At 42.4% G+C, this 23,222-nt stretch overlaps 1 protein-coding gene across 2 annotated transcripts in view; it reads right to left on the bottom strand.

Moving 5' to 3' along the window:
- LOC138969354 (uncharacterized) overlaps positions 1–23,222 on the bottom strand; it is a 100,146-nt gene that overhangs the window by 75,314 nt on the left and 1,610 nt on the right. Inside the window, exons 3-17 of one of the 2 annotated variants that reach the window (XM_070342126.1) lie at positions 22,955–23,051; positions 21,912–22,035; positions 21,143–21,194; positions 17,855–17,933; positions 15,171–15,417; positions 14,503–14,687; positions 13,338–13,554; positions 12,702–12,816; positions 12,130–12,203; positions 9,452–9,490; positions 9,078–9,125; positions 7,302–7,421; positions 5,337–5,402; positions 4,553–4,626; positions 3,585–3,662 (exon numbers count right to left, since the gene is read on the bottom strand). In XM_070342126.1, coding sequence (XP_070198227.1) covers positions 3,585–3,662; positions 4,553–4,626; positions 5,337–5,402; positions 7,302–7,421; positions 9,078–9,125; positions 9,452–9,490; positions 12,130–12,203; positions 12,702–12,816; positions 13,338–13,554; positions 14,503–14,687; positions 15,171–15,417; positions 17,855–17,933; positions 21,143–21,194; positions 21,912–22,035; positions 22,955–23,051 — 1,615 coding nt within the window. The remainder of the gene's footprint in view (positions 1–3,584; positions 3,663–4,552; positions 4,627–5,336; positions 5,403–7,301; positions 7,422–9,077; positions 9,126–9,451; positions 9,491–12,129; positions 12,204–12,701; positions 12,817–13,337; positions 13,555–14,502; positions 14,688–15,170; positions 15,418–17,854; positions 17,934–21,142; positions 21,195–21,911; positions 22,036–22,954; positions 23,052–23,222) is intronic. The other variant, XM_070342127.1, reaches the window with a different exon arrangement.

The following is a 23,222-nucleotide window of genomic DNA, read 5'->3' as shown; positions in this document are numbered from 1 at the left end:
TGCTGTCTGACTGAAACAACACATGTTATCCCCTGACATTTGTGCCCCCAAACGTGGAAGAAAACATCAGCACGATCTTCGTAAAAGACCCAAGGAAGGACCCCAATAAAGTGATAGTCCTAATCCGCCTCCGGCCGCTGTGTAAAACACGAAGGCAGAAAGAAAAGTGAATCCAAGCACTCAGACTCCAGTTGACATAACTGTCAATAGTATGAACGAAAACGTGCTATTGTTTGCCCACTGAACCCGACCAGTAAGAAGCCCCGCGGGGATAAAATGGTGGGTATTTGGCAACGTGACAAGCCGGGAAGAAGCTAACAGCAGAAGCTGAGAACAGCCAGCTTAGCGCTTTTCCTTGATAAGACAGACCGAGGGCTTTTCTTTGCTGTGAGCTTCCCTTTGATAGGGAAGAGTCCACTCGCAAAGAAGAGGAAACGAAAGAAAATCCTCACGCAAGGGAGAGATTAACGACTCCCAACAGAACAATACTGACGGCCGAGGCCTTCTCCCATGCGAACAGCAAAGCTAAATCCTTTATAAATGTGTCTTCTACAGCCCGGGGAAAATTGTTCTTACAAACAGACAGTTTCCCCTTGCTATACACATCCCAAAAAAGGACGCCCGTCAACCCCAGGCTACCCGGGGGTAGTTCCGTAGGCAGAACAAAAGAAAACCTTAAGTTCCTAGGCTTGGCGCTAACCGAGCCTACGCAACACGCTCAGCGAGCGATGCGCTACTTGAGCGGATGACGCAAGCTAAAGCCACACCGCAACAGGTGCTCAGCCAAGCGCTGCTCCGAAGGAAGAAGAGAGGAAGTAGACTCGTAAGAAACCTTCCGCAATTCCCCCACCGCCGATGAAGGAGCTAAGAACTAGACGTTCAAAGACTTCCCTTCAAAGGCTCAAATCAGCTAAAGGAGCCGCAAACCGCAGCAATCAAAGCCTCCCCAAAAGCCGCCAGCAAAGGCAGAGGTGGGGCCAAAACAACGTTAGAGTACGCAGATTGATCCTGAGGAGGAACAAACACGCCAAAAAAGATGGAGAAAAAACGGCATATGACGATGCTACCGCTAACCCCTCCGGGAAAGTAGCGTGTAGCAACCCCTGCTGCCAGCGCCAAAAAGACGGCAGCTTAGCCGAAAGGCAAAAAGAGGTATCACCCTCTGCCACAGAAGCCCATCTTCTATACCCTCATCATCCTGAAAGGATGAGAACCGGCAACCAATCCCGACAGGGCAACACATGCCAAGAAGAGGGAAAGGCAGGGAAAAACCCCTGAAGCCGGAACTTCGTGAACAGATTCTTCATCCACTTGCCTCATCCCAGCTGAAAGACTGGAAGAGGAAGTGAACGCAGCCTGTGTAACGGCAGAGGAACCGCAGTAGCGGAACCTAAAGCCGAAGGCTGACGAGAGCCGCCTACCAAACACCACAGTGTTAACGGCCGAAGCCACAGCCGCAAAAACGGCAGCGGAACCGGCCGTGGATTGCTGCCGTTTCAGTTGCAAGCACCACTGCGCTTGAACTTAGACGGCAACAGGAACCCCACGCCATCCGTCAAAGCGTAAGCACCATCGTCCAGACAGCCTTCATGCACCTCAGCGCAATTCGGAAGTTGACGCCCTGCTTGACTGCCATAGTCAAACAGAGAGCCATCTTTACTGTCTTCTTCCTGCCCCCAGGGCGGAAGCGGAAGCCGCACAGACTGACCAACGTCCAACGACGCGGCAGAAAGCATCAACCTTCCGTACCCTCTACAGTGTCCCTACCCCCCCCTGACCGGCCGCTTAGCGGCGATGGCCAGACGGGGTATCAGAACTTTCACCCGTGAGCGCGATGCCCGTGGCTACTTTTGACTGTAGACGCGCTACACTTTCCCCGGAGAACCCGGGTACTCGTGTAGCAGACCAACCCTGTGACAGTGACCCCCTGCTTGACTGCCATAGTCAAACAGAGAGCCATCTTAACTGTCTTCTTCCTGCCCCCAGGGCGGAAGCGGAAGCCGCACAGACTAACCAAACGTCAAATGACGCGGCAGAAAGCAACAACCTTCCGTACGCTCTACAGTGTCCCTACCCCCCCCTGACCGGCCGCTTAGCGGTCGATGGCCAGGCGGAGTATCAGAACTTTCACCCGCGAGCGCGATGCCCATGGCTACTTTTTACTGTAGACGCGCTACACTTTCCCCGGAGAACCCGGGTACTCGTGTAGCAGACATACCTTGTGACAGCGAACCACCAGGAGACGGCACACCCAACGAAAGTGGGATAACCTAGTCCCCATCCTGAACAGCGTGAACATCCGCGCTCTGGTCACCGCAGCGGAAGGGCCCGCCACAAACTTGGCCAAAGATGACGATCCTGTCACCCCGGGAGGGAGTGAACGGAGTTCAGCTCGCGTAGACGAAAATTCTTCCGCCAGTGAAGATACCTGTGAACAAAGTGCAAGCAAAAGCGAAGCCACGACCGCGGCCGCCAGCCCAGAAAACAGCAGGAGCAGAAACCGCTTTAGCCGGCTCAGCAACATGAGCGGCCATAACCAAAGGCTACTCCGGCAAAATGGCCGCCGACAAAATGGCGGCATAAGGCAAGTCTAGCAAAACATCAACACATTAGCCTGAGTCAAGTTCAAACACAGCCGACGGTTTGTTTAGATTATCTAGGCGTCTTTTCGGAGGAGAGGACTCAGCAGCACCTGCTTAGAACTCTGCCCCAACCAAACGGTATCAGCCATAGCAAGACAGACTTGGTCAAAAAAATTTCAGAAAAAAATTTTCAGAAAAATTTCACAAGTCCAAAATGGCCAAACAACGCCTTAATACAAGTACAAAACAAGAACAATCTCACCTCAATACAGTAGCAAGGTAAGACGACGAAAGAATACCAAGGAGAAGAAACCCGGTCCCACAGACCAAGCAACATCGGCTGAACAACAGCCAGAGCGTACGTAAATGCGACCAGCCAGTCTGACGCTGAGTTTTGGAATGATAAGATGGTGGTGTATGCGCGCGCATACGGAAGTCAGGCTAGTGGTTAGTCTGGCATTATGGGATAGGTCACTCTCTTTTTTAGAGTGGTCTCCCTTGGTTACCAAGGGGACGCGTACAGCGTAACCAGCACTGAACTAGGGTTAATTGCTATATGTGAGTTGGGTAAGATATGTAATTTAATTTGTTCCATATTTCATGTTTTCTAAAATGTTGACCCTTCATTTTCAGCTGACAGGGATAATGAACGCTACACAAGGGGCCCGGTAGGTCAGTGGGTAGAGCACTGGACTTGTGATGCTAGGCTCACAGGTTGGAATCCGGGCCGGGCCGGACACTAGTCAACTTTATTTGCAGACTCAGAGACGGTATCCATGTTCCATCCGTGTCTCACCACTGTGGCATGTGAAAGACCTCGGTCATTCTGCCGTGACTGATTACACCTAAACATGCATACACCTGGGTAGCGCGACTCTGTTGCTGCTAGCTTTCCACTGGGAAGAAACGACCCAAATTTCCCAGCGATGGGACAATAAAGTAATGAAAATGAAAAAGAAAATGAAAATAATCCTCAAACAGTGAAAAGCGGAGTGCTCCTACCTGCTGGATGTTGAGGTGATCCTCCATGCCAACATCCATGTCCTCCTCCTGTCTCAGCTCCCCGTCCATCTCCTCCTTCTGTCACACACACAACACAGGTATCAATCAATCAATCAATATGAGGCTTATATCGCGCGTATTCCGTGGGTACAGTTCTAAGCGCAGGGATTTTTGTTTTTTTGTTTTTTGTATCAACATATTAAACTGTCATCGATCTAGCTCACACATCTTGGTTACAGGGCAGGCAATTATCCATTCAAGGAAGTATGAGTTTCAAGGAAATAAATAACGGGGGCCGTGTAGGTCCCCTAGTGGGGAACACGCCACCAGAATCTGAAGCTGTTTGGCCTTATAATATGAATTTAACCACCTCTGGTAAAAGACAAATTGTGCATGTAAAGAAAAACACTATTTTGACCCTCTCACCTGGGTTAAACTATACAACATGTTAGTTACAGGCACATGTACATGTTCTTCTTTCGCGGAAATCTGCAAAATTGCAAAGATTTGGATTGCCTGCAGACTAGCTGGGCTGTGTGACATACAAAAGCAGAGGTTTTGAACAAGTTGCACTGTCACCATGCATGCAGTCAAGCTGAAACATCTTGGTTACAGACTAGCTGTGTGATACACAAAGCAGAGGTTGTGCACATTGAAGTTACGTACACTGTCATCAGAAATCATCTTGATCTGAAGGGTACAAAATGCAAAAGCCTGTTTACAAGACTTGTTTAATTACTAGTCTTGGTCAAACTAAGCACTGTCAACTAGCTAGTACCCTGTTTCTGACAATTTATCACAAATTGTGAATGATTTCTTTGGTCAGAGAAGTATTTGTCCAGTCCTCCAATAATAAATTCTATTAAAAAAACTCAATAACTGTAGAAATGAACCCTTCAAGGGATAACCTTCAAGAAACACATGCAAGACGCTGTGATAAAAAAAGAACTCACAAAACAACAACTGACCTGATCACTTACAATGTCTGTTGCAGCAGCCAGTGTGTCCGCTGTTCTTCCGGTCAGTGTCAGGGCCGAGTATGCTGTACACACAGATACCATAAAACACCGGCATCACACCTCATTGATATTCACCCCCCACATAGCGTACACTTTTCGTGCAAGACTTTACCCCCCCAAACCCCCACCCCTCCAATTTAAGACTTTTCCAAATTGATTAGCCTGATTCTCTCAGATAATAGTGTACACTTTCCGTGCAAGATGTTACCCCTAAAGCCCCACCCCTTCAATTTAAGACTTCTCCAAATTGATTAGCCCGATTCTCTCAGATAATAGTGTACACTTTCCGTGCAAGATGTTACCCCTAAAGCCCCACCCCTTCAATTTAAGACTTCTCCAAATTGATTAGCCTGATTCTCTCAGATAATAGTGTACACTTTCCGTGCAGGATGTTACCCCTAAAGCCCCACCCCTTCAATTTAAGACTTCTCCCAATTTATAAGCCTGATTCTCAGACTTTTCTGTTCAAAACGTCTGTGAATTTACCTTCATGTTAAGTAAGTTATTAACTCTGACTCATGTCTCTTTTAAGACCTAATTTTCACAGTGAACACAAATTTTGGAGAAAAGCAAACTTTGTTGACTTTCAGGCAAGTGTCAATCAGAATTATCATTGTTAGGCTTCAATAAGTTCACAGCCCATTTCCACTGTGAAAATTAGGTCTTTAAACAGCGACAGTCAGACTTCAAAATTGAAAACTTCAAATGAAATAATCTTTGATCCCTAGCTCACCATCGTCATCCAGAGGTTCATCCTCCTCCACAATGAGCGTTGGAATGTTCACATCACGTTGGAATTCTGTGTGGCAAAAAAAATGACAATGTGATGTTGCAATGACTCCAAAGCATGATCTCTAAAGTCCTTGAAGCTATAGCGAATAACATATTAGCATCACTTTTCTTTACTTACTGCAAGATTAAAGCTAACAAAACCATCACCTGAACTATTCAGGGATAAAAAAATGTCACATTAAAAAAAACATGAACTATTCAGGGATAGTTACATTTCCAAACTTATATTGGCAAAGAAACCAAAACACTGACTGCTAATATTATTAGCTATGGATCTAATATAACAAACAGCATGTACAATTGCCGATTTGTCTGGAAGAATAAGAGCCCCTTTACCTCGGACAAGGTTTTCACAACATCCGAAGCATTGTTCCACGCTTCTGGTGGGCTGTATCCTGTGATCGGGACGAACAAATAAGTCTGATGTGTAACTCAGTGTTAACGAGTTCATCGCAGTTAAGAATTTGTAGCGGAAGTAATCGCTGGAACAACGTGTCTTGTCATCAAGGTCACGTGGGTTTGGCTTGAAGACACAAGAGTTTAGGAAAACACTTATGCTCAGCAAGCCATCCATGGTGATTCGTGGCTCCGATCATTATATTTTCAAAAGAAAATAGTACATGTATCATATTTAGTGCATGCTGCAATAGCATACACATTACAGTTTATAGTTGTTCGTCCCGATCGCAGAATAGAGCCGATCGGAAGCATGGAACATGCTACGGAACTTGTCCGAGGAACACTGAGGGGCTCTTACCCTTCTACTTCCAGACCGCTGAAAATCCTTAAAGTGTTATTCCCGAAAAACGTCTATTAAGTGCCTAGGTATCAGTTGTACCAATTTTTACTCAAAAAGATATGATTATTCACTGACACTAATACACCCACAGTTCACAACATCCTTATCACATTAAAACAATTTCACTTACACTTGTGACAACATTTTAAATTTACCTTTGCAATTCTAGGACCTGGCATAATTTTGCACACTTTTCTGACAAGAAATTAGACAATCAAAAGAACATGATAAACTAGAAAATCAAAACACAGACTTGTATTCTGGTCTTACAACAAAAACTTTACAAAACATAGTCAAAACAACTAATAATTATTAGCCCATTCGGCACAAAATAATTGTTCAATAAAATCCCAGAATGCAACACTAAATTCAAACTAAACAACTATTTCCCATACACCCTTCCATCCCCGAACTAGCGTTGAACACATGAACACTGCACTCATTAGCAAATAATTATCCTTCAAAATACATGTAGACGGCACTGATCGACCTAGCACCCATGGGAGCTTGCTAAGACAGCAAAAACAATGACTTACTTGCAATGATCTTTCTCTTCTGTGCATTTACTGAGGGTATCATTATGTATAAACCACAATAGTAAGAAAAATATTCTCCAAAATCAGAATATGGCTGCCTAAATGGCTGGTAAAAAACGGTCATAATGTGAAAACCCTCTTGTGCAAAATTATATATATATTCCTACCCTCCATTGTATCAGTCGCCTTGACTTACTATTACTACCAGTTAAATCACATGTTATTTAATACAGTATCACAGTTTTTGAAGTCAATCAGTGATGGCGCTAATATTTGTTCAAACTGGTACACAAACTTTTATGATGAAAACTATCCAGAAAAAAAGGTAGGCTGGTCATTGGAACCAGTAAGAGTCCAACTCAGAGTACTGGTTTTGTTGTTTACCAGCAAAAAACCGGTAGTTCTAAAAATCAACCGGTAGGTCATACCAGCAGCCAATTATTTTCTGGTATTTTCTCATTTCAACCGGTAAAATACTGGTAATTACCGGTTAACGCCAATACTGGTCAATCAAAGCAAGAAAGGGAGAGCAATATGAGGACAGACAAGGCTCAAGTTCAGGTCTTCATACCCTCCAGTCCGTCAGAGGGACTTATCACCCCAAACATGTGGTCTTCCGCAGACGGAGAATTCGGTGAGGAGCGCATGTCTTCAGAGCCAGACGCATGAAAGTCGCTTCCTGTTTCACTGGCTGCCACAGACACAACACAAAGCATGCTGCATGCTAATCACTACTTGACAGACTAGCAACAGTATCGCACAACACACAAATACTATTTATGTTCACTAAATAATCAAGAAACTGAGATTTTGCTGGCACTGGCATCATCCATAAAACAACCGTAAGTCAGCTCATACCAAATTCATCACATTTTCTCTACACAGCATTCTCAAAAAGTAGAGTGTACGTTGATCAAGAGTACTTATATTTCAAACAGTCAGGTGTAACTCCAAAACACAATTTTCTACATGCCTGGGAGCATTTCCCATTTGTATGGGTTTTTTTAAAATTATAAAGTTGCTTCCCCCATTCCTTACCCTCACACTCAATGCACATCTGCAGTTCTTATTTGTTTCAATATAAAACATTATATTACTTTACAATCAAATCAATTGTGCCATCCAATTGTTTCTCCATCATTTAACTACAAACAGAATATTTTAGCACTGTATCAAATAAACCTAAAATAACTCGGCTTTCAAAAGCTGTTCATCAGAATTATTCATGCGAAACAGCATGCATAACAACAAACTTCGAAAGATTAATTACATACAAATTTAATTAAATTACAAAGCCAACACTGGCTCTAAAACAACCAGTCATGACAGCAATTACAAAATGAAAAGAGCAATACATGTACATGTACTAGCTGTTCTATATTATTAAACAAGCAATTGTTCAATAAACGAATTTTGAAAACAAGTCAGGTTTTTATTGGTTGTGGTAGAGATGCTTTTCCTTGCAAACAGTGAGTCAAGCTACACATCAGACGTCTCAACACATTGTCGCTCGATCAGTGCACCGTGTGATGCAATCACACCCGCAATGCCGATTGTCAGGTCCAATGTGCCAATTTTTCAACGAAAAGAGCGGACAGTGCAGGAAGCATAGATCAGAGTTATAAATCCTCACTGGGATGTCAGCTGTTCGCATTATTTCACAGACACAGATCGTCGCCGCATACAGAGACACACCACTCGCTAGTCATTGGCCTACAATGTCAGGTGTAGCTTGACTCAGTGTTTCTATGGAAAAACAAGGAAAGCAAGGGAAAGCAACTCTCCCACAAGTCATACAAATTTGACAGAGTTCTTTCTGATCGTCTATTGTCAATTAAACTAGAAAAGATTCCTGGAGCTGAAAAAGTCAACAAGAGATTTTATAGCTATCATGGAGAGATTTCATTGGCAGCATCTGTTGAAAACTGTCGCATATTAATTATCTTCTGAATTTTTCAATAGGTAAAAGGGTTGCATGTTTCAATATATCAAGTCACCGTCAGTCTGTGTGAATATTGGTGAGTAAGAAAGCAGATAGACTGAGCCTTCACAGATTTTCTATCTAAGACAAAATTGCCAGTGGTACAAACTGACAAAGCCTCTCACAGCCAGAAAATTGTATGCGTATCTACAATACAGCAAAGACATGAGTCGGTGTAACTGGTCAACTGTACCTTCACAAATGCAGATATGTGTAATTGATATCAAGAATCATGCGCTGAACAGTTGTAAAACGCAATGGCAAATAAATACCAGAGAGATGCTACTTTTCTGAAAGTGAAAGCCTAGCTTTTTGCTATATTTATGCAAAAAAGAAACAAAATCAAAAATTTATATTTGTTGATACCACTTCTGCTGTAGCTGGAGTTAGTGTCAATGAATGACCCTGCTGGGGCTTTAAAACAGACAAGAAACAATGGTACACTATGAGCGTGAGAAATGTATATCATCATTTCAAGTTCAATTACAAGTTCATCACAACAGCAGAACTTTCCAAAGATTATAGCATCATACAAATACAACCATGATTACACCAACACTGTTACCTCTTGCCTATACACAACACACATTAACCAACCAGAATTGTACAGTGTATTTATATTCATATCAAAGAACATAACTATATTAATCAATATAAATTTCGACTGGTGCTGGTGATGTGGCCACCTTTTTACATTTAGTCAAGTTTGAGAATTTCTAATTATCAAGATTAATTAATACCTGGTGGGAAGTTTGGTGAACCAGTGGACACAGAATCATCTGAAACAAAGCATGTGCAACCAATGCTCACCCCAAGTGCAACATAAGCGACAACACACACATCTTCCACAACCACATTAATCTACTAAATGCTGAAAACAGCAACATTAAAAAAAACAATGTCAAAGCTTCCACTACCAGTGACAGGTTACAGAAATGATCCCACAACTAACTCTGCACAGATATGGGCATTATAAGTTTGACAGTTAGCACTGAAATTGTTTGTATTAAAAAATTAAATAACTCAGAAAACAAATCAGAATACAACAGAAAGACAGTTTACCTGGAGATGAATTCCCCGGCAGTTAATAGCTACCTAGAATATTGATTAATTTGTTGAAACTAATCTCCTGCAATGTGCAAATGTGGAGAGGAGGTGATCATCAGATGCTAATATTACGTGGCAATTATTATGACGGCTTACTAGCGCCAAAACTAAAAATTAGTAATTAACCCGTGAAAGTTACTAATTTTCACGAGAAAATTACAATTCTGACGGGAAAATTACTAATTTTCACGTGTTAATTACTAATTTTCTAGTGTTAATAACTAATTTTCAAGTGTTAATGTCTAATTTTCAGTTTTGGCTCGCTTCCTGACGGCTTACGAGTGCCAAAACTAAAAATTAGTAATTTTCACGCGTTAATTACTAATTTTCTTGTACCTCGTGACTGTGGGGGCTCAATGCGCATGCGCGACTGTTTCACCTGCCAGAGCAAAACATCCTTCGATTCGAAACTTTTCTGGTCCATAGTTCTTTAATTAGATGTAAATTAACACCAAGAGCTGAGCGCATGTGTAGATAACCGTGACATACAACTGTCTGTCCGAAAACTTGTTGATTAATGAATTCTATCGAAAGATATTTGTGAAAGTGTGTGAGTCTCGATGAAGAGATCCGTCTGCTAGTCGTCGGACCTTTTGCACATGTCCGACCGGCCGCCATTTTTCCTCTCTCGGTTCGAACATTTTCGGATCGATTGTCCTTCCCTAATACACTTTTAAGCAAATGTATGAGTGTGGTAGTGGAAACAAATATGAAGTACAGCTGTCTGCCTGACAACTTGTCGAATAAGGAATTATATTGAAAGATATCTGTGAAAGTGTGAGACCACAGCCGATCAAAAGTCCGTCTGCTACGAACAGCTTCGTTTCGAAAGTTTTCAGGGTCGATTATTCTTTTCTAAGATACCCAAAACAACGTTTAGGATAGCGCTATTGCAGAAAACAGTGAAATGCATCTTCCCGTCGAATTACTTGCTCGATAAGGCCTTCTATAAAAAGATATTTTAGAAATAGTGTGAGAGTGATGTTTGCCGGGCGTTGAAGCCTCTCAGTGCGGACTCTTAAAATCCGACTACTGTGACCGAAAACGAGGCAAAAATGAAAATTAGTAATTAACACTGTTAATTACTAATTTTCACGTGAAAACGATAACCCTAGGTTTTGGCACAAGTAAGCCGTCATAAATTATCCCCTTATAACCAACTCAGAACTTGAATGACAAAACGTACTTCGTGTTCGGCGTTTGAATCTCAAGACATAACCTGCAGGAAAGCATACTTTTGCTCACAATGAGAAATAACTCCTTCCTGTTTTACAGACAGAATTCTATAATAACAGAGCTGAAAAATAAAATAAAAACACACACTGAAGATCTGACCTGTGTGCAAACACAAGCACAACCCAACCCAAATGCACTCATAGCACACATCAAATTTAGAAGCAGCACTGAACACTGAATAGCAGAACTCAGTCGCACTCACTGCTAACACCCCAAACTGTGAAGGAAGGTAAAAACAGACAGAAAGGGATGGCGGAGAGAAAGGTGTTCGGACTGAAGGTAGTGAAGGGAAGAGGAGCACATGTCATTAAAACTAAATCATTGGGATTTGGAGAGAAGTGGATGGCACGAAAGTAAACTTTCTCACAAATAATTTCACAGCAGTTACAAGAAAATTTAGATTATTCTGAGGTGTGGGTCACACAGCCAACATTCAATGCTTTTATCGAAGATAGCAAAGCCGAGTCAAAAATGAAAATGGAAAAGACAAAAGTGGCTCCCTCCCCTATTTTTAAGACCTTCACAAAACTAAAATCTGAGGTCTGAAAAGGAGGAAAGTCTTAAATCAGGAAGGCCTTAAAGCGGTAGTGAGATGGGGGGGGGGGGGGGGGTGGGGGGTCAGGGTCCATAAATGGTTGGGAGGTCGTGAGTTTGAATCCCGGTCGCTCCCGCCTGGTGGGTTAAGAGTGGAGATTTTTCCGATCTTCCAGGTCAACTTGTGTGCAGACCTGCTAGTGACTTAACCCCCTTCGTGTGTACACGCAAGCACAAGACCAAGTGCGCACGGAAAAGATCCTGTAATCCATGTCGGAGTTCAGTGGGTTATGGAAACACGAAAATACCCAGCATGCCTACTCAACAAAAGAGGAGTGAGCAGACTATGCTCTCAGAGTATAGTGTGGGGAATCCAAATGGGCAAACGAGCTCACCCGTAACCAGAATATTCTGGAACGCTGAAGAAGAAGAAGAAGGTTGGGAAAAAGGGCAGCAGAACCCTACAGGAGCACACTGAGACTGTAAAGCTGACAAACCCATGTTTCAGTCAGCCAAACACAAAGCAACACTTCAGGCATACCTGCATCAGGGAGAGTGGTGCGTGACATGACGCGCTCCATGATTTCCTGGATTTTCCTGTCTGCTTCTGTCATCCTGCGTACAACATAGCTTCATGTTAATCATCAGCAATCAGACACCCCACGCCTTGTTTTTCTCATATATATGCTTGTTAGGACGCCAGTTAAGAAATACTGTAGAACTACAGATAAAAGCAAACTGCATCGTAATCTAAAGACCACATCAACGATGAAGAAATCATTTGCATACAAGCTGTTCACAGCAAAATAATGCTTAGGTGTTAACATTAGGTTTAAGAAACTGATATGCGTTTATTTCCTTTCTGTTAACAATACGGTGAATACGGTGAGAGAAAGTTTCCTGCTTCTCAGAACAGTTAGCAACATAGCCCAAATATCATGCACAACTTTGCAAAACGCCTCTTGTTGTACTGAGAAGTAGAGAACAATGAATGAGGGGAGGGGGGAGGTAGAAGGGGGGAATTTGGATCAGGGAGGGGAGGGTTAGCCTATAGCAGCAAACAATAGCCTATTTAGGTGTCCTAAAAAAAAACCCACAGGCATGAGAACTTACACGCCGCTAGCAGCCTGCTGTTTGAGCGTGGCGACAATTTCATCCACTGAACGTTCCTTTGGCGTCTGGTCCCCGCCTGCCCCTGCATCCACCTCCTTCCCTCCGCTCTTGCTGCCTGAAAGTACAACACATAATACACTGATGAGTCGTTCTCTTCAGTTGTACAGTCTCACTTACTCTGTAAAACATGCATACATACATGTGTTCATTTAATTAGTGAGCGTACTTGTTTCAGTTTTACAGTGTTAACAAGTAAACCTGCACCTGCATCCTTCTCAGAGTTAAATCTTGTGTATGCGCTGTCAATATTGTTCTTACTACTTTTTCTTTTAACTTTATTGTTCAGAGCTTTGAGCAGGGTCACCCTGCAGCCAAGAAAGTAAAAAAAAAAAAGGTGCACTAGCCTTTAGCTAGACTCTTCTCAAAATTTACTAGACAGAGAGCAAATGTTACTATCCAAACAAACCATTTGTTTCAGCAACTTTACTCGCATTTGGCGAGTAGATGAACATTTCTACTCGCCAGTTACCTGTTTCTACTTGCCATGGCGAATAAAATACTCGCCACTTTCAGGGCTGCCCTGGAGTTCTGTGGTTGATAAATATCATCCATTGATATTATTTACAACCCCGTTACCTGGGCTTTTCACAAGGCTCTTCCGCTGGTCTCGCCCGTCTCTCCTGCGCCCGCTCTTCCTGCCATCCGCAGGGGAGTCCCTGGTACTACTGGCAGCGATCTTGGTACTCCTGGTGCTCTTGGCTGATGGAGGCTTGAGGTGAGCCTGGTAGAGGGGCTGAGACGTGGGGGCGCTGATCTTCTTGGCCTCCTCCAGTAGCTGCTTCACTGACTTGATCTGTGATACAGAGGGGGATATTTTCTTTGAAAAGTAATGACCATACAGTGGAACCCCCCTTTTAACACTTTCTACCCCACCTATGTTGACCAAGTTTTTTTTAGCCGAGACCAGATGTGCTGCAGCAGGTCACTCAGAATTGTAGTAACTGTGTATCAACACGCTGAAATGCAGGCGTTAAGATGGACGTTACAGGAAGCGACTGAAGCTAACAGTCTGAGCGGATATATCAGTACGTGGTCAGATAGAGCCATGTGAGTGGGTACGGATATATCCGTACCTGGGAGACAATGAGTTAAGACCCCCGCCATTTTAAGACCTTATCTTTTTCAGATTTTCTGTTCATAAGCTCTCTAAAGTTACCTCCATTTTTAAGACACCCTCCTTTTTAAGACCTCATTTTCTCCGATTTCTGAAGGTCTTAAAAGGGGGGATCCACTGTATTATACAAGGTCTTGCAATGAAAACCCCATGGCTCCAGTAGGAAGGAGTCAATCAGTATATATGTCAAAAACTGCAGGCCAACAACTTGCAATTCTGAAGACAGAAAGCACAGATTCTCTATTCCCCTCTGTATTGTTTCCAGGTCATCACTAACCCAACAACATTTGTTTAACATGGACTCATTTTGAACACCTGACAGACATCTGAAAAATGTAGATAGAACAAAACAAATTGATGCCTGTTTATGTGTGGTCAAAACAATTGTTTCAATTGAAATGTGTTTTACACAGAAAGGAAGTGGTAAACGGAATTCAAATTCAGGTCTTATCTGTGCCTTGCAGAAATCTGCATTGAATGTCTGCCCCAGTCTGAGGTTTTCTATTTACTACAGTGGCAGCAAAAAAGAGTGTCAAGCAATGACATCCAAGATTAAATGAATTTGTTCTCACTGCTGATTTTCCATTTCGGCTACCAGACGAAACTACAATAAAAAAATCTACCTACCCCAGGTGCAGGGGAAGGTGTCGACGACACTCTGCTAACAGTTGCCCAGGCAACAGCAGTGTCCACATCGGCATCCATCATGGCGATGGCTTCGTCATACTTGCTGTACACTGTCTCATCTGGCAACTGCAGGTCATCTGTCAGCAGAGAGGACTGCAGACTGCGGCCACTCTTGCTGCTGTACACTGTGGCACAACGACATGTGCACAATCAATGAGATTGTCATGTGCTAAGACACTTAGCAGACATGTGACTAGATGTTGTACATTGTAATGCTGTATACTGTCATGCCATACGTTATCATGCTGTCCAGTATCACAAAACAAATGAAAAGATTTCTTTATTGTTGTAGAGCAGCCACACTTATTGTTAGCAATGTGTTGAAGTTGAATCCAAAGAATATAAAAATGTGAGCATGACTGTAGGTTTCTTTTTCACTGTTTTCAACAGCCACATCAGAATACATGTAACACGAACAACAACCCTAAGAACAGACCACACCAAAGCAAGAAGACACTTATAGGCTCTCTTGGCTACGGACAATTTTGCTGTGTGTAGATGAGTCTTCTTTGAAGAAGCAAAATCTAAAAGAGTATTTACAGTCTAAATAACAGCAACAATACTAATAACACCAACAGTCTCATAACACCACCAAACAGTCTACTCACCGTCTGCCCTAACAATGGGTGCCCTGCCATGGTACTGAATGACGGCGGGTTTGGGGGGAGGCTTGGCTCTCTGCACCATGGGCACGCTGCCTATGGTTCCAACAGAGGACAAGATGGCTGGCTTCTTGGCTTTCTGAGGCACCACTTCCCTTGTGGATGGCATTGTTCCTTCCTTCTGCAAGCTGTCTGCCCCTGTAATATCGTCCAGTACCAGCGGTGGAATGACGTTTTCCTGGGCAAGGCTGGCCTGCAAAATTAATGAAAGATTCTGCAGATGCTGCCAACTTTACCAGGCATGAAACTAAGGGACACAACTCCTTTCAGATCAGGTAGACCAGAAGTACAACATGTATGAAGAAAATGTTGGTTTGCTCAAAGAGTAATTTCTTACTCCAAAAACGTTATTTCTTCACAAAATGACACAAAGCTGTTTTGTAATCTTATGTTTCAACTGACCAGCCTTAGGTATTAAAAATTGCAGGGGTTTATTGTTGCTGTTGTCTTCGGACATGTATTTCATTTGTCATCTGTGTAAAATCTGGAGTAAAGTTAGAAAAATAGGTCAACGCAGTTGTGTGGTGTTTTGGCACCTGCGGTTGAAATATGTGAGGGGGGTCTCAACCAATGCAAATTGAATCAGATTCATTCTTGCTTCATCTGTAATTGGTATGGCTGTGCTGTGCAAACCAATGCAAGTTGAATCAGATTCATTCTTGCTTCATCTGCAGGGGTGTACCTTAACTTTTTTTGCTACCGGCCAGGGGGGCCGGTAAGTCAAAAATTGAACCGGCCCCCCAAAATCCCAACCGGCCCCCAACCTGCCGGGATTTCTTACAACCGCCCCAGCGGCTCGTCGCGTGCTAACCACATACACAAAAGACGTACATTCATACTTATAATGCATACATGTGGATTTGCACTACTAATAACTACCACAAACACACACAAAACTTGATGACTAAAGTGCTATGTTTTAATATAATGATAATTAACCTTGTTTTTATAAAGAATTTAAAATAAAAGCCGCCACAAAGAAACAAGAAATCAAAACCACATTCACACCCTGTCACACAATCACACACTAAACCTCACTAAAAGTTACCCCCTACCACACAATTTACAAAGTAATTTACTATGGAACTCTACTTACCACATAAACACACACTACAAAAGAGTAAATCAGCATTTTTTTTTAATTTAAATTATGTTTTTTGTTGTGTAAAACCAAGTATAAAAAGCTGACTACAAAAAAAAAAATTCTAAGTTGCTTTCTTGTTTTGTTTCTTTTTCTTTATGTCTGTGTTATTAATATTACTGTTAGATCAAGCAGAAGTATAAAAGTTGCATACCAGCCAAATTTACCACAGCTTAAGTCATAAATAATCAAAAGCATTATATTTCATTTCTATTTCCTAATGAAAACAAACAGATGTTCAGATTTCCTGATCCTAGAATTGTTCACAGGTGATCTTTATGCTTTTGATTCAGCAGAGTTGCATCCCTTGTCCTATTGTTGAAGGTCTGTCTTTTCTTCTTTATCACATATAGTGGATCGGGTTGGTTTTTTTTTACTTCCTTAGTTGAAGGGAAATAATTGACAGCAGTAGTACTGTCACTACTTGTACTAAGTTGGTCAGCAAAGCTGGTGTTAACATATTTTGGAAAATGGTCTCAATGAGTATCCCTGCAGTCAATGACATAATTATACATTTCCCAGAAACTGGATCAGTGGTACATAGCAGGCACAATACAGAGGGCTAGGGAAAAATACAGAGGGCTAGGGGGAATATGTTTGCTCTGGATGGGCGGTCAGATCAAAGGCAGATGCATTGTAAAAGCTGGTTGGCCTTGAGACCTGGGTCAATGACCGGTACTTGCAACCTGAACACAGCTGCCTGTCGAGACACTGACCTTCTTACTCGGGTCAATGACCGAGTTTTTATCTGAGAGGAAACTGTTTTACAACATGTGAAAGTCTCTGAAGGATTGGTGAGCGCAGGATAAGATATAAGAGAGGGGGTGAAGTGAATAGCGCAAAGAGGGGGGACGAAGGTGGGTTTAACTATTTTGACTGCTGATGCATCGCCAGCGGCTCGTGGCACTGGAGGGGTGATGACACGGTCAAGTGAGGCGGAGGGGGGTAGCTGTCTAGCCAATGTGTCTGGCCTTGATTGGTGGTAGTCCTGAGTCCTTCTGAAAGTGGGGGAAGGTGGGGGGGGATGAGTGGGCAGTAGAGAAGTGACAGATTTTGAGATCGCCCGCAGAGATATTTGTTCGCCGGCCGTTCCGATTGACTACGTTGCCTAACAACTTTGTGCTTCAGTAAAATTTGAACTCGCCAGGCGGGCGATTTTAGAGGAATTTCGAACCCGCCCGACGCGATTTGAAGTCGCCGGGGGCGAGCGGGCGAGCGCCAAAACTCACCCCTGATCTGTAATGGTATGGCTGTGCTGTGCAAACCAATGCAAGTTGAATCAGATTCATTCTTGCTTCATCTGTAATGGTATGGCTGTGCTGTGCAAAGCAATGCAAGTTGAATCAGATTCATTCTTGCTTCATCTGTAATGGTATGGCTGTGCTGTGTAAACCAAAAAAGTATTAAGCCTGATGTTAATTGGGCAACTTAAGTACTATGAGTGGCCCTTGCCTTACAGTTACAATGAGAATGAAAATTCCAGGATTACCATCTCAATTTCATCCACAGAAGGCTCCACGTTTTTACATTGTCCTTGTATCACAATCTTCATCTTGTCAATGTCAAAACTGCAACAACAACAACAACATGAAAAATATATAGTAATGCAAAAACAAACAACAAAACACTCAAACAACAATCCAGGTCTTTCTCTCTCTCTCTCTCTCTCTCTGTCTCTGTCTCTGTCTCTCTGTCTCTCTCCCTCTCTCTCTCTCTCTCTCTGTGCCATGTTCTATTTACCTTTAGGACATTCTTTCGACGCTGACGTCATTCCCTTTCTACGTCATTCATTTCATCATACAATCATTCATTCGCTCGGCTTCCTGACGAGTGGACGTAAACTGATAGAACTATCAAGATAAGTGTTGTTTTAATATTTGTTTGTCTGTCCACTTAAAAGACCGTTGGGTCGAAATATCTGTGAATGTATTGTTTTGTCCATAACAAACGTTCCAACAACCTACCTTTCTTGTTTTTTTATTCTAATTTAATGGTAATTTCATGGTAATTTAATGATAATTTAACGGAACCCCCCTTTTAAGACCTTACTTTTCCCAGGCATGGTACTGAAGAAATAGCAATTTCAGCTGAAATAAAGCCGGGGGTCTAGGGGGCCGCTTAGGCCCCCTGGCGGGGTGAAGGGGCAGCGCCCCTTTTGGGGGTCAGGGGGCAACGCCCCCTGAAGCTGACGACTTTTTACTAATTCAAATGTGTTTAGTGCCCTCTCCTTGAAGCTGAGAGGGATATAAGTGAAAGATAACAAGGCTTGAGTAAGAAAAAATAATAATCTCAAGTCAATCAGCAGATTTTTTATTTTTTTATTTTTTTTTATTTTTATTTATTGATTTTTTTGTTTTTCGGATTTTTTTTTCCGGCGGATTTCCGCCGATCGGCGGAAGAGTACCATGCCTGTTTTCCGGAGTGTCTGTTCATAACCTCAGTAAATTTACCTCCATTTTAAGACTCCCCCCTTTTTAAGACCTAATTTTCTCACATTTTTGGAGGTCTTAAAAGGCGGGTTCCACTGTACCCTGCTTAGAAATGTACATTGATTCTCCTTGTCAATCAATCAATATGAGGCTTATATCGCGCGTATTCCGTGGGTACAGTTCTAAGCGCAGGGATTTATTTTTATTTTTTTATTTTTTTATTTTATGCAATTTATATCGCGCACATATTCAAGGCGCAGGGATTTATTTATGCCGTGTGAGATGGAATTTTTTTACACAATACATCACGCATTCACATCGGCCAGCAGATCGCAGCCATTTCGGCGCATATCCTACTTTTCACGGCCTATTATTCCAAGTCACACGGGTATTTTGGTGGACATTTTTATCTATGCCTGTACAATTTTGTCAGGAAAGACCCTTTTGTCAATCGTGGGATCTTTAACGTGCACACCCCAATGTAGTGTACACGAAGGGACCTCGGTTTTTCGTCTCATCCGAAATTTGTGATACAAATGTCTGAATATGGCAACTTATCATTGCAAGCAACTTTTAATTAAAAAAAAAGAATCCTTATTTCTTCAGTCCCTGTTAAAGTGTTATTGGAAGCTTTCTCACAAACAAAACTTGTTTGCATGCCTCAAACAGTAGTTGTCGATCAGAAGTAAGCGGCAGCAACCATACCTAATCTTATTTTCAAATACAAACTTGTAAGGCATACAATAAAGTGTAAAGCACTAAAAGCACCTCTTCTTTTTCTGCGTTCATGGGCTGTATCTCCCACATACACTCTGTTTTTTGGCACAAGTGAGTTTTTATGTGCATGATCGTTTTACCCCACCATTTAGGCAGCCATTTGCGCCGATTCCGGAGGATGCATGCGTGGTATTTTGTGGATTCTACAGGGTGGTCCAAAAAAATGTAGACAGTTTTGCGTGCCTGTCATTTCTGCTACAGGGCTCCCACCTATTCTTTTTCACATTCTCAACCCAGACTACGGCTGCGACACGGACATTGAAGTTGTTGATAACTCTGTCCAAGGTCTCGAGTGGAATCCTCCTGATTTCACGAAGAATGTTCTCCTTTAGCGCTTGTATTGTCTGTGGATTGTTGTGGTAAACCCTTTCCTTCAAGTACCCCCAGAGGAAGAAATCTGGAGAAAGATCTGGGGACGAGGTGCTTGGATTGAGAATGTGATGAACTATTGAACTACGCCTAGAAATGATGTTGCAAAGAAGAAAATACTGTGCCTTACTAAACTTTCATGCTTGTGTGAGACATTCCAGGTGAAAAAGAATAGGTGGGAGCCCTGTAGCAGAAATGACAGGCACGCAAAACTGTCTACATTTTTTTGGACCACCCTGTATAACCCACTGAACTCTGACATGGATTACAGAATCCTTTCCGTGCGTACTTGGTCTTGTGCTTATGTGTACACACAAAGGGGGATAAGGCTCTAGCAGGTCTGCACACAAGTTGACCTGGGAGATCAGAAAATTCTCCACCCTTAACCCACCACATGCAGCCGTGATTTGAACATTCAACCTCCCATATAGGTGGGCGGCGTCTTATGCACTAGACTACTGCACTGAAATAAAGATTTAGGATAGATAAGGCACAAAAAAAAAATTGTCTGTTTCTGGTCACCCGACCGACCCTAAATTTCGGCGCCAACCCTAAACTTTTTTTTTCCAAACTCAAAAATTTTTTTTTGTTTTTTTTTGTGGTAAAGGACAGGGTGAGAAAATGAACAACAAAAACGTGTGAAAACGAAAGTCCGCTGACGATTTGTAAATGTGTTGAGTGTCTTGTCTCTATGTATAGTGAATCCAGTCTCTTTGCGCGATTTTTAAAGTTAGTTTTATTGGTCTACATTTGGGGTAAAAAAATTAAAAAAATAAAAAATAAATCCCTACCTACCGACCCTATTTTTTTTAGCCATGTTACCAGAAACAGACAATTTTTTTTGTTGGCCTAAGTGGCAGCTGTGGATACTGGAGCCAATGCATAAATATATACATATGTGACCCTCCACCACGGAATGAGTCGCATGTCACCTTTTCATGATTTTCATATTTTTACATTTTCTAAAAGAGTTTTTTATGCTCTATCCAGTGGTGAAAACCGTTTTAGAAAAGAGTGAACACTTTTCGAGTTATAAGCCTGTGACTATGGTGACCCTCACACTGTTACTAGACACCCCCCGGACTTATATTATGCCTTGCGCAGAACCGCGTGAGGTGAGATGCGACTCATTTCGTGGTGGAGGGTCACATATCTGAAAGTGAAGCAAGAGTATGAGAAAGAAATATTAAAACCATGCATACCTGGATCTGATGGGAACAACTCCAACAGATGTCACCTTGGGTCTCTTCATTTCTGGGGGAGAGAAAAATCCACATAAAACATGTGCCTAAACAGTTCAAATACACCTTGAATAATAACTTAATTGACTTTATATGCCTGCAAGAGCAAGTTCTTCAAAAGCAGAGGCTTAGATTGCAGTAGAAAAACGTCCCTGAATTGACAATGCTGGGGTGTTGCAGGTAGCTCTGTTTCCTCCTTGGGGATGAAGCTACCAGGGGAAGGGATTGTGTTGGAGGTGCGGGTAGAGGGGTAGCCCTTCCGGTGCTCCCCCTTGGACCTCCCTAGTCTAGGACCCTGGGTCTTCGCGAGGTGGCCATTGTGGCGTAATCCCTCCGGACTAGCATAACGTTTCCCTATCCCAAGACCAACCGTGCGTGGTCTATGACCACATCCTCTACGAGGTGACCCTATCAACTAGGCAGCGCAAGCCCCTAGGCGAAACACGGCGGATCTAGAGGAGAGAACCTCGATAAAAAATTTGAGCTGCCATGAAGACGGAGCATGTTGGCTGAGGACAGCGGGCAGACCTTCTGTGCCGACACCCATCTACAGGAGAAAACCAGGCATGCACGCATCAAACCCAACATGGCCGGCCGACACCCATCTACAGGAGAAAACCAGGCATGCACGCATCAAACCCAACATGGCCGGCCGACAATGCTCAAGTTCAACATAACCAACTTGGTTTACTTGCCTTTTGTTGCAACACAACAACCTTGTGTGACTTACCTTTTATCGTGACGATCTCGCCCTTGGCATAAGGATATTTTCTTGCTCTGGATTGCATGACGACCTGGGCTCCTTTATCCGGTGGGTTCATGGGCGGCACATGAGGAAGAAGCACCATCTGATCCTGTAAATGCATGCAACTTATGTTTCATTCAAAGCATAATGAGAAAAAGGAGAAAATTACTCTTTGTTATCATCTTCATCACACTGGCTGAAAAACAAAACAACAAAAGACCCACCCATGGCACATACACTGAGCCCAAAAAGTTACGGATATTTTTTCAGTGGTATAGCCCAGATGTTAAACAGCAGTTTTTCGGTCAGAAATATACGTGTTAAGAAGATCAGTCTTACTTCTGCTCAAAAATGTGTTTCTGGAATCTGAGTAATATTTGGGTATGACGTCACAGGTCCGTAACCACGCCTACCCTCAAATCAACGGATTTGAATGAAATGTGTATGAACTGTTAGGTAAGACACCAAATAAACTTTTGGATGTAAAAAATGTAAAATATCATTCAGTTTAAGACACTGTTTCGACGGTTGAAAGTGAATCATGACGTCAAAAAACGCCATTTTTGAGGGTAGGTGTGGTCACGAACCTCTGACGTCATACCCAAATATTGCTCAGATTCCAGAAACACATTTTTTAGCAGAAGAAAGACTGATCTTCAACATCTGGGCTATACCACTGAAAAAATATCCTTAACTTTTTGGGCTCAGTGTAGCTGCTTTATGCAGTTCCATGACATGATTTTTTGTAACTCAATTAGCCATACTAAAATACAAACCAAATCAAAGTAAAATTACTAGGCAGTGTACTTTTGAAACAGCATAACAAGAGCGCAGTACACGTCTCAACTGACTCAAGTCTGACTCTAACTGAGATGCTGCAACGTCTTTTCATAAATTTAAGTTTTCCACATTATACGCCTACCGTTACAGTACTACCAGTGCCTGTTTGCACACATGCATAATTGATCATTCAAGCGTTCTTGTGATGAAATCCCTTGTGTATTCATAGATGTATACATTGAAAATACCTTGGATATTTCTCGTGGTTTCAAGTCTTCATGAAAGACGGGCTCATTTTTTCGATCCGCTCGCTTCTTCTCCAATTTAAGTTCTGGCCTCATTTGTCTGAAAGAGAGTATCAACTATCATGCAGATTGTGCTGAATGAAAATATATCTATAAGTTTTATAACTGAAGAAAAATTATATATATATTTATTTAAGTTGTATAACTGAAAAAAAGAAAGAAAAAAAACATACAAAAAAGCACAATTTTAAACAAAAGGCAATATTCTAAG

The sequence above is a fragment of the Littorina saxatilis genome, linkage group LG6 (assembly GCF_037325665.1).
Source record: "Littorina saxatilis isolate snail1 linkage group LG6, US_GU_Lsax_2.0, whole genome shotgun sequence".
Classification (NCBI taxonomy): Eukaryota; Metazoa; Mollusca; class Gastropoda; order Littorinimorpha; family Littorinidae; genus Littorina; species Littorina saxatilis.
The sequence above is the reverse complement of the archived record's forward strand: the minus strand, read 5'-3'. Positions and strand labels throughout refer to the sequence as shown.